The sequence below is a fragment of the Papaver somniferum genome, chromosome 6 (genome assembly GCF_003573695.1).
Source record: "Papaver somniferum cultivar HN1 chromosome 6, ASM357369v1, whole genome shotgun sequence".
Classification (NCBI taxonomy): Eukaryota; Viridiplantae; Streptophyta; class Magnoliopsida; order Ranunculales; family Papaveraceae; genus Papaver; species Papaver somniferum.
The window spans coordinates 55,324,135-55,335,927 of NC_039363.1; the positions used below are offsets into that span (position 1 = coordinate 55,324,135).

The following is an 11,793-nucleotide window of genomic DNA, read 5'->3' on the forward strand; positions in this document are numbered from 1 at the left end:
TTTACTAAACAAGATTGCTGCGAAGTGCCAATACATAGTTTTTGTTGTTTAAAAAATTGAGACCGCAAAATGGTATGCCTAACCCGCATAGGATTTTTCTTACTTATAAATTCAAAACAGAAAAACCACGCACAGGATCTTCTAAGACATCCATGGAAAAGACATTCCACTTTTTGCAAGTAAATTCCTAAAGTACAGTAAATACAAAGAAACTAATTGTGAAAAGGTTTGAGTAGACATGTTATGGGTAAAGCTGAAATAAAAAAGTGAACCAACCGTTTTTGCTCTAGATCAAAGAAACCAACCGTTTTTTTGCTCTAGATCACATATTCAGCTAAACTTACCGTTCATCTAGAAACACAGACCAAATAAGATGACAAGGCAACATAACCACTATACACCATCAGGATGTCTTCTACCGGAACTAGAAAGCCTAAACCAATCAACCAATTTAGTCAAATGTAGAAAGAGAATCAGTAAACATGAATCTTTTTGTGTTTAAGATATGTTTATATATGTGACGGAGACAACGTCAGTCATATGCATTTATCATTTACTGAATCTGAGGATACAGAATACACAGGTTAACTGAATTGAATGTGTTACAAACTGCTGATGCCGATGGTTCCAACCCAGAAGCGGTTATTAATCTAGAGAGTAAGATCAGACAATTAAATGAAGTTCAAGCAAGCTCCAATAGACAGAAGTCTCGTGATCACTTTTATAATGATATGGACTTGAATTCAAGATATTTTCACATCAGACCGAACCGTAGAAGATGTCGAAATAGAATTGATGCACTCTTGGCACCAGATGGGACTTGGTGTAATGTTAGAGATTCTCTTTCATGTCTACTCCAGCGGCACTTCCAAGACATTATGACTACTTCCAATCTCCCAAACAACCAAAGTTTTCTTAAGCACATACCACCGTGCATCTCAATACAAGACAATGAGGAACTAGAAGTTATTCCCACAGATCAAGAAATCTATCAAGCGCTCATGACAATGGAGCCTTGAACATCCCCTGGACCGGATGGTCCCCCACCCACCGTTTCTATCAAACTCAATGGCAGTTGGTGAAAGAGGACGTCTGTAAGATTAAGTTTTTTGTTCACTCGGGCTTTCTACTTCAGCAACTTAACAACACTAGAGTTTCCTTGATCCCCAAAGTTCAAATTGCAACCAAGCCGGAAGACTTTCGTCCTATAGAATTTTGCAACACAGTATATAAGATCATCTCAAAGATTATTTCTCTAAGAATGAAGAAACACATAGCAAGAATTATCTCACCAATGCAGTCGGCTTATGTACCTGGCAGACTAATTTCTGAGAACATTTGTCTAGTGCAGGAAATTGTGCAAGCCATGAAGCAAAAAAAAGGAGTAAGTGGCTATCTTGCTCTCAAAATGGACATGTCCAAGGCGTTTGACAGGCTAGAGTGGAACTTCCTTCTAGACATTCTCAAGCAGTTTGGTTTCTCGGGCAAATTTCGACAACTAATAAGTCAATGCATCTCTACAACCCCTATTGAAGTTATGCTGAATGGTTCCCCCACTCCATCTTTTAAGCCAACTCGAAGGATTAGACAAGGTGATCCGTTATCACCTTATCTTTTCATTCTGGCAATGGAGTCGTTCTCAAGATTCCTAGCTTACTGTGAATCTACTGGGCAACTCACAGGTATGAAAATTTCTCGTTCAACCCCAAAGATCAATCACCTGCTGTTTGCGGATGATTGTCTCTTATTTTGCAAAACTAATGAAGTTCAAGTACACAATCTGTTTAATGCAATTCAACAATTTTCACTATACTCAGGGTAGCTGATTAACTTTAACAAATCAACAGTGTACTTCAGTTCAAATCTTTCGCCTGAAGACTGTCAATCTATCAGTGGAGAGCTGCAAGTTAGATATTTGAACATTTCAGATGAGAAGTACCTTGGTCTTCCCTTCTTTGTTGGTAGGAAACAACATATTCCTTTTTCAGTTCTATGTGATAAAATGGATAACAGGTTCTCAAATTGGAATGGAAGTAATATGTCGGAAGCAGCGAGATCAGTTATGATCAAGAATGTTTCTAATGCAATACCGATCCACCACATGACCAGTTTCAGACTTCCAGATGTTACCATAAAAAAGATGAGCTCAAAACAGCAGCAATTCTGGAGAAATAAGAAGACTTGTAAGCGCAACCACGTCATCACCTGGAGACGAGTTCAAAAACCTAAAGAGGAAGGGGGATTGGGCTTTCATGATATGCATGTCTTTAACAGGGATTTACTTGTAAAGTCTGCTTGGAATCTTGGTTCTGACACAGAATCTATGATGGCAAAATCTTTACAAGCGAAATATTTTCCGGATAGAGACCTTTTCAATCTGAAGAAGAAAACCAACACAACGTGGTCTTGGAGAAGTCTGAGTTCTGAGTTACCGTTCGTCCAAGTTAACAGTTGCTGGTGCTTGGGAGATGGAAAGAAGATCTTAATACGGAAGCACAGATGGATTCAAGACCTGCCACATCCTCCAATTCCAAATCAAGGATCAGTGTCTCATCGAAATTTCAAATTTGTGTATGAATTGTTTAACCACAACATCAGTTCATGGAATCTGGACATACTGCAAGAACTATTTGATCCCAACACTGTTAACTTTATCACGAGGATACAGATTTATAACAGCTGTGAAGACAGATTAATCTGGCTCTTGGAAAAAAATGGTTGTTTTTCTGTGAAATCCACTTATAGGAAAATGTATGAAGAACAATCCAATTCAGAATTGATGGGTGCAAGGATGAACAAGATCTACAAATCTTTGTGGAAACTGCTATTACTCCCCAGGATAAGACAGTTCTTATGGAAAGCTGTCTCCACTTTACTTCCCACTAGAGATATTCTGCATTCTAAAATTCCTGGTATCTCTGTTGTCTGTCCCTTCTGTGAATTGGTGCAGGAAACTCCATCTCATGTTTTGATGGGGTGTAATCTGGCTCGAGTTGTGTGGTTCTCCATTACTGGTTGGTCTGCAGATGGTACTATTCCCTTCACAGTTTGGACGCAGAGCTGGTTTGATGACCTTCATGCCAAGAGAATAACTATTAATGAAATCTGTAGAAGAGCTATCATAGCATGGTGTTTATGGTCTGATCGCTGCGACAAAGCTTTCCAAAATTCTAATCCTATCCAGAAAGGACTATTCTAAGGGCTCGTAGTTTCATTAGTGACCACTTAGAACAATATACTATACAACATGTCTCACCAATTAGGGTTTGTCGTTCTAATATACACTGGATACCATCACCTATTGATGTTGTAACCATTAATATTGATGGTTCTTTTTTGCATTTAAACAATACCAGAGGCATTGGACTAATGTGTCGTAACTTTGCAGGTGAACAGCAGGCAGCAGAATGCATCTACTTGACGGAAATAAGGGATGCAGCTCAAGCGGAATGTATGGGTTTGTGGGAGGCTATGAACTTGGCAAAAAGATTAAAGCTGGAGAAAATATACTTTCAACTTGATGCAAAGATTGTCGTGGAAGCAGTCAACAACAATACTTCCATCGATTGGCAATTACTTAATTTAGTAAAAGATATTCAAAGTTTTTTTGGTAGATTTCGCTTTTGGAAATGTTCATACATTCCAAAAGAAGACAATAAGGTCACAGATACCCTCTCTAAACTAGCTAGAGAGAATGCTTTATCAGTTGCTTGGTCTGGTTTTTCTCCTGTTGAAATTAGATCTCAACTTAGTCGAGATAAAACTTATGTATTGAACTAATTCCTCTTAATATATCATCTCTTGTTTCAAAAAAAAAAAAAAAGAATACACAGGTTGATGACTTGACACCTTTAACACAATTGAAACCACTAGTCTCCTCTTAGGGTTTTAGAGTGCTAGAATGACAACTTGCCATCATCATATTTCACGGTAAAGCATTTCATCTTGCTTCATGTTCCAAATGACACCATCATAAAGGAAGAATTGTGGCCAGCAGAAGTTGTTTATCAAGCAGTAACATTATCTGAATTTGACGCTGGCCAAGTAAGAACTGAGGCGTAAAATGTTACTAGACGCTGACCTACCTTGAGGTGGTCCACTCATCTAGTAAAAGAATTGAAATGAATTTGTGTCAATCGTCTCATGGATATTCAACAATTCCGTGCAGAAGCTTTAAAAGGAACAACCTTAGTCTTAGATAAATGAAAAGATTTCAAAAGAAGCATAGACGAGGAAGGGAGTCCAGCCCAAGACTTTGACAATTTTAACCAAGTTCAAAAAATATTTTTCAGAAAAAAGAAAAAAAAAGTTCAAAAACATTTTTGTTTGCATTTGCAGATTGATTTTAGCTCAAAACTTGAAACTATTTTTTGTTTCGCCGAAGAAACTATAATGGATTCGCAAGTAGCTCTGAATAGGACCAGATGATTGTTATTTTAACACGGCATGTTTTAATCCACAGCATAGAAATGACTGACCTACACCCTTGGGTTGATATACAGACCATGGAGGAAACTTTTGGGAAGGAAGACACAGTGAATCTCGATAAGGCTATGCACACTGAACGTCATAAAAATTGTATGACCTCAACTGCAAACTTTCCCTTTCTTGTTGTGTTTATTTCTCCAATCTGCATCAAGAAAATATGAATGTTGAGAAAACTCTGCAGCAAAAACAAAAGAAGAAAAAAGCATTCCTTCTCAGGTTAATGAACTAAGCCCATTTTCTAAACAAAATGGCAAAAATGCTTGACAGAAGTCAGTATGTGTAAAGGCCATGCCAATTAAGATCTGGATCCTACAAATGGAGCCGGATACAGCACTAGTTCCAGTTCTGGTACTGAGCTATGTGGAAGTGAAGAAGGAAAGTCATTCTTAATTCAGTTCCAAGGAAAACTACAAGAAAATCTACCTATTGCTACACCATATATTGCCACACCTTCAATAATAGGTGTTGCAAAAGCAAATTTCTAGTCACAGTACTTTTCAGCTGCAGCTAAAAGTTATAATTTATTGCTGCAAAATGAAACTTTTGCCACATAACTGTAGCAACAATATGAAAAGAGTGTGGCAAAAAAGTATAATCTCTTGCTGCAGCAATAGACTTCTTGCTACATAGGTTATCGCTGCACTAGTAGCTGTTTATGCCATAACCATTGGGTGCTGCAATAGGTTATGTTTCGTAGAACCATGACACGCTTTCAAATTCAAAGTACCTGTATTGGCTTAGTTAGAGCCAAATTTCTTACGAATGAAGGATTTAAATACACTAAAGTAGCTGAAAAGTAGTCCTGAATGTAGGTTATACTTGGGGTGAGAGGGAGCTTTTGAAGATAGAGAAACTTCAGTCTAAATATGATTTGGTTCTGAAATGTAAGACCTCGATGCTAGATTTAGGTTTATAACTGACCTTCAGCCTTCCGTGGCCACTAACTGACACCATATCTCCAGTCTTGAGAGTCGTTCCATTTTTGGTAACAGGGCTCCAGTTGATGCGCACATCGCCCTTGCTGAAAAGAGTGAGTCTATGTTTGACATCTGTTTGCTTTGGAAATCACACAATGATAAATTCTAAATATTGTCCCTAGCATGCATTTCTTCATGTTGACACTGTCCCCTTTTTATGGATACCCCAGGCAACCCAAAAATTCTTTTTATATTTTGATTGTGAGTACACCTAACTTGTTACTTGCTATCTAATTGCTTTAAGTTGATGATACTCGAACTTTATGGTTTTCTAGGTTCAGGTCCCCTTTTCCGAGATCTCCCATTCTTCTTTAATATGCATACTGTATCAGGCATGCTTGAGCCACCTGATTAATGCTGTTTAATAGATTATAGATCGGTGACAACTGACATATGGATTAGCGGAATTGAGTTTGTTTTATCCCCAGCTAAATCCATTAACAAAGAAATATAATTTGGAGCAATGCTAAGGAAAAATAAATGCAAGGAATTACACCAGAGACTCAATATATAGTCTCTTACCTTATCAAATCAACTAATTTTGATCGTGAAATCTTATATCCAGCACTGGCTACAGCATCCAACCGTAATGATGCTTCAATAGTTTTAAATGTTTTGGTCCTACAAAATGTGAAAAAATCATTTTTAAGTCATCATTTGCTTCAATTATAAACAAAGACACAAATCAAAAAGCTGTAACACCAGAACAGAAAAACAACACAAAAACTTCTAACCTTGGTGGTGCATATTCAAGAGCAAGCAAGGGTATCCTTGTGCACGTAACTGGAACATTACCAACCTGCAACAGAATTATATATTTATAAATGGAGAATGGGAACCAATAGGAATTCACACTCAAAGACTTACTCAACTATATTATTCATATTTGACGTGTATTTTAACTAGCTTATCATAAATTACTTGATGGGAAGTGCAGTACCTTGTCCATCGCTGTTACTAGAAAGTCCACAAGTTCCGGAATAATAAGAATTTGAGCCCCTTTCTCACCCTGAATATTGTACGTAAACCAAATAAAATGGAAACAGTACAGCAAATTACACGACGATGGAAAAGATCAGACTAGAAAAGAGAAAATTACTGATAAAACAAAGTGAGAAGAAAAATTAAAAGATGCTACCTGTAAGAGAATATCCCCAAGCTTTTCCCTTGCAATCCCTGTACCAAGTATCGCGCCAAGGAAGTCGCTATGAGAACAAGGTTGAAGCCCAAAATTTCCTGTGACACTGAAAGTAATAATCATTCAGCTGGTTCATGTAGCTATTAACTGATGCAGTACATAGTAAAATCTATACTAAGCAAGACCTAAGTGCGTCAACTATATCTGGAGTAGTTGTCATTGCTTCAGAATGTCCAACTGAAAGACGGCAACGCTCAGCCTGTAGGTTAGAACAATGGATTATTGCGTCATCATTCAAAGAGAAATCTACACCTCCAAATGAAAGTTATATGTCGATTTAACCTGTGGATATCCTCCCTGTGCTACTGCTTTGACATCAGCTAACTTTTCAAGTGCGTGCATTGATTCCTTCAATACTGGTGGCGTAAGAAAGTCAGTATGGACAATTTCTCTTCTTGACGATGCCCGTTTTGCCTGAGACAGTTTTGGAACTCAGACTTGAATAGGTCCAATAGAGGTGCATACAAAACCAGGAAATTTTCTTTTTCAATAGAACTTCCCAAGCAATACTTCTTTTAAAAGTTCACTAGTTATATACGTTGGACAAATGAGGTAAGAGTCCAAAAACTAATAAATAACCGAAGTTCATGTGCAAAGTTGTCATATTATCACAAATAAGAAATGAAGGTTTTAGAACTATTTCTAAAAGTTCAAATATTTCAAAAGATTTTATGTGGTTGTTATGCAAATACCATTTCAAGTACACGCCTCACATCTTCAAGGACATTCTTGTCTACCACTCCTTTAATTAAAACCTCAGATGAATCTCCTTTGGAAGCATGTACCAGATGACATAAACCTGCAACTGTATCGAACGCTATATCAGCAACATCAGAATAATGTAATGTAAGGAGTAAACAGGTGTCAACTGTGTTTTGCATCTTTTTTGGGACCTAACTCGTTATACTCATAAGTCATAACTTACATGATGGAAGAAAAATTCGCAGCAAAAATAAAATTTAATTGAAGCAGTATTTATTTCCGCATTGAAATCATTTCAGCATTTGCAACAAACAAATGCTCAACAAGATTCTGGCAGACAACTCAATCATCCTCCCAAGTTACTAGAATTTGGACTCCATCAGCTAAATTGCCCAACAGCAGGGTGCAAACAAGGAGTATGAAAATGTCAATTTCAAGCGATAATGATTACCCTGAGATCAAATTTGATAAGTAGTTGAAATTACAGCTAATATATACAATCGACAAAGAAAAACTTGATGATGTTGTTCATTGGTTTACTAGAATATTGAATATTTAACCTAATAGAGGTACAGAAAATCCAGTGAATTCACATGAAAAATGAAAGTAACTACTCACCAGAAGGGAAATTTGCAGGATTACTGAGAAATTGAACTTTTCGTTGAGAGAAGTGATTGTTATCGAGGCAAAGAGGAAATCTAAATGTTTGAATAACTGTTGTTCTTCTTAGCAGTGGAGTTATTTTGAAACTGGTGATAGCACCAGCCATTTTTATTATTAGTGGTGCGCAGTAGAACTGGAAACCTTTTCGGACTTCTTGTGAGATTTGATAAAGGGATCTCTCTGTAATATATCACCTCCTACAGGGACTCAAATGCAAAAATGTAAATTTCCTTAGACATCAATAAGTAACACCAGAAACCTTATTCTCTTTCTTCCATTCTCCCCCAAACTTCTTTCCAAGGCAGCAAAAGTTGAATTGATGATTTTCATCTCGAATCAAATCAGATTTCAATTTAGGGATGGCGATTTCCCCACCCAAACTCATCTTCGTGGGTACCCGTCCCGTTTGGGTAGGATTTTATTGCATCGGGTATGGATAATACCCGAAACCTAAACTACGGGATGGGGCCGGGACGGGATTCAAAGTCCCCGCCCCGTAACTTTCATATTATAAGGATTTAGACTTTTATGGAAAAAATTGTATTGAACTTTTATACTTCTATCACTTAGTCGAGCTTTATTTCATTTATTATATTCTTGATCGTTTTTGTATATTCATCACTTTCTCTTCTTTGTTGTGATCAGATACATACTCTAAAGATTAAAATAAAAAAATAATGCAAATAATGAAATGGTTAACGTGGAGGAAGATAGGACGAGAAAGGAAAAAGTAGAAAAACTAATAAGTCATTTAAAGATTATTTTGCTCATTTTAAGATAAATTTCCGAATTTAAAATTTCACAATGCATTATTCTTATGTTATTATTTTTGTTTGAATTATATTTAATTTTTGATTATAAACAAATTTATGTATTAACTCAGTGTTATGGATAACACATAGAAAACCCTCCCCATATGGATATTCCCCATACCCGCCCGCCCCAATTCATGTGGATAATGGGGCGGGTATGAGAATTTTTTTTATAAATGGGGCAGTGACTGGGATTGGCATACCCGCCCCATGACCATCCCTATTTCAATTCAATTCAATATTTCGTTATCATATTCATCATCATCAGGTTAGTATTTTTTCTTCGGGATGAAACCTATTTCTTTTGTTCTCGGTAACTGTATTGTACTATATTGTAATTATTTGGTTAATGAGAATCTACTTGGTAGTGCTAGTGCTAATGGGAATGCACTTTTAATATAACAATGTCATGGTTCTCCGAAAATAGTGTTTGCTGATATGTAGCGCAAGTGCACTCTACTTTTTTTTTGATAAAAAGACAATTATTTATATATAAGCGGAAGTTTGCAAAATATACAAGATGGGAGTTAATCCAAGATTAACTCTTTCTAGTATTTTGGACATTACATTTTCACTTTCATTCTCCGTAGAGAAATAACTGATTTTCCTAAATCTTACTTCCTTAGCTAGTTTGACTTCAAAATTAACATAGTTCCTAGATTTATACATAAAAAACACCGAATCACAATGCATAAGGGAAAATTTGCATCTATTGATGCTTGTCTGAGACATCCAAGGTTGAACATCAGGATCAGCTTCTCCTTTCATAATTTTCATTAAGATTTGGCAGTCATTAATTATGCAGCAGTTTTGTAGCTTTAGTTCCTTTATCCACCTTATCCCCTCAATTCCAGCTTTAGCTTCTGCTTCAAAGGGGCAGGAAGCCCAGTTGTATCCTACGCGGCAATGTTTTTTGATTCCTGTTTTATCAAGTATAGAAATGGCATATCCCATAATAAAATCAGCTTCAATAAAGGAAGCATCAAAGTGTATAAACCAATCATAGTTGTCACTTTCAGAGTTGAGACTTTTACAGTGATACTTCTTTGCATTGGTGGAAACATGACCAGTTTTACTGTCCCTATCAAGTCTGAGTTTCAGATGAGATGCTCTAATGCTATCAATCAACTTTTTCACATCAGGCACAACATTATCAAAGTGAACATTGTTTCTATATTTCCAGATGGACCACACTATATAAGAAATCAAATTATGCTTGCTATTAAGAGCTTTAACATTCATCCAGGTTTTAAACCATTGCAAAATGTCAGTGCTTCCACTGTTATGATAGATGTTATTCAGATCAAAAGCTTGCCAGACCTTCTTAGCGAAATTACATTTCACAAACAAATTCATTTCATCCTCTAATTCATGATTATCACACAACATGCGGTATGGTTTAGAGTCTTTAACATATTTGGACATGTTTTTCCCTAGAGCAATAACATTTGTCACAACTTTCCAACAGAATATATTCACTTTAGGAGTCATATTAAGCTTCCAAATCAGTTTCCATAAATTAGCTTCATCTTTGTCGAAACTTAGATTAGTCAGGAAATTATAAACAGACTTAGTAGTAAGGTTTCCAGAAATCGTAGATATCCATCTAATTTTATCATGCATGCTTGTATTAGTGGTAATAGACTTAATAACATCATGATAAGCAATATCAATATAAGTACTGATGATGCACATATCCCAATCTACATTAACATTCATTAGATCACAGACATAGTTAGGCATATTACGATCAGAGAGAATAGGAGTTAAAAATTGAGTTTGGTTGGGAAGCCAGAAATCGGTCCAAATGTTAATAGTTTCACCATTATTTACTTGCCAGACATAGTTTGATTTTATAACATCTAGACCCTTTTTGATACTATTCCAGATCCACGAGTTCTTATGTTTTCTAGTTTTCTTTAAAAGGTGGTGGTTTTTGAAGTACTTATGTTTAAGAATTTTTGCCCACAACTGATCCTGATTGTGTATCAATCTTCAAGACAAGTTAGTGATTAAAGTTAGGTTATGCTTATGCGGTATTCTAATCCCTAAACCACCTTGACGAATATCCTTAGTAATACTAGGCCAGGCTTTAGGGTAGTAACACTTCTTTTTGTTTTTTTTCTTCCACCAGAAATCTCTCTGGATTCTATCAAGATTATCCAAAGTTTTTTTAGGGAAAGAGAGGCACTGCATTTGATGATTAGGGTAAGCACTCAGAACATGTTTTATTAGGACAGTGCGCCCAGCTTTATTAAACATTTTTCCAATCCAACCTTTAAGAACAGTGTAGTATTTGTTAAGTAAAGGTTCAAAGTTATTTACTTTGTTTTTATCAAAGAAAAGCGGAGTTCCTAAATACTTATCATTCTTAGAAATTTTCCTAATTTTAATAATTTTTGAGATGATTTTACAGTGTTTGTTATGCATTCTAGGAGTGAAGTAAACACCCGATTTATTAAGGTTAACGACTTGACCAGTCATTTCACCAAAAGTGTTAAGAATATTAACTAAGTTTTTAGCTTCAATCAAGCTAACTTTTGTAAACAGAAAGCAATCGTCTTCGAAGAAAAGATGCGAAACAGGAGGTGCAGTCCTTGCAACTTTAACACCAGTTATAAGCTTATCTTTTTCAGCTTTAAAGAGCATTTTCGAAAGAACTTCCATGCAAATAATGAACATGTAAGGGGACAATGGATCCCCTTGCCTAATTCCTCTAGAGACAGTGAACCTTTCACCAGGAACACCATTTAAGAGCACAGAAAAGGAGGTTGTAGTAACACACTGCATAATAAGATGACACACATCTTCGCAGAAACCAAAAGAGAGAAGAGTTTGGTTCAAAAAATCCCATTCGATTCGATCGAATGCCTTAGAAAGATCAATTTTCAAAGCCATGTGCCCAGTTTTATTTTTAGAATTCTTCATAGTGTGCAAAATCTCATGCGCAACT

General features: G+C 36.2%; 1 protein-coding gene across 2 annotated transcripts; it reads right to left on the reverse strand.

The window, feature by feature from the left end:
• Positions 1–4,366: 4,366 nt before the first annotated feature.
• Positions 4,367–8,292, reverse strand: LOC113287617 (putative RNA-binding protein YlmH). 2 transcript variants are annotated; one of them, XM_026536404.1, is made up of 10 exons: positions 7,984–8,290; positions 7,356–7,468; positions 6,946–7,077; positions 6,789–6,862; positions 6,604–6,709; positions 6,406–6,474; positions 6,200–6,264; positions 5,988–6,086; positions 5,410–5,509; positions 4,367–4,630 (listed from the first exon to the last, which is right to left on the reverse strand). In XM_026536404.1, exons 1-10 carry the CDS (start codon positions 8,132–8,134, stop codon positions 4,568–4,570), a joined length of 972 nt encoding a protein of 323 aa, XP_026392189.1. In that variant the 5' UTR covers positions 8,135–8,290; the 3' UTR covers positions 4,367–4,567. The 2 variants fall into 2 exon arrangements, with proteins under 2 accessions (XP_026392189.1, XP_026392190.1); XM_026536405.1 differs by lacking the exon at positions 5,410–5,509 and having other exon boundaries at positions 7,984–8,292.
• Between the last annotated feature and the right edge of the window lie 3,501 nt (positions 8,293–11,793).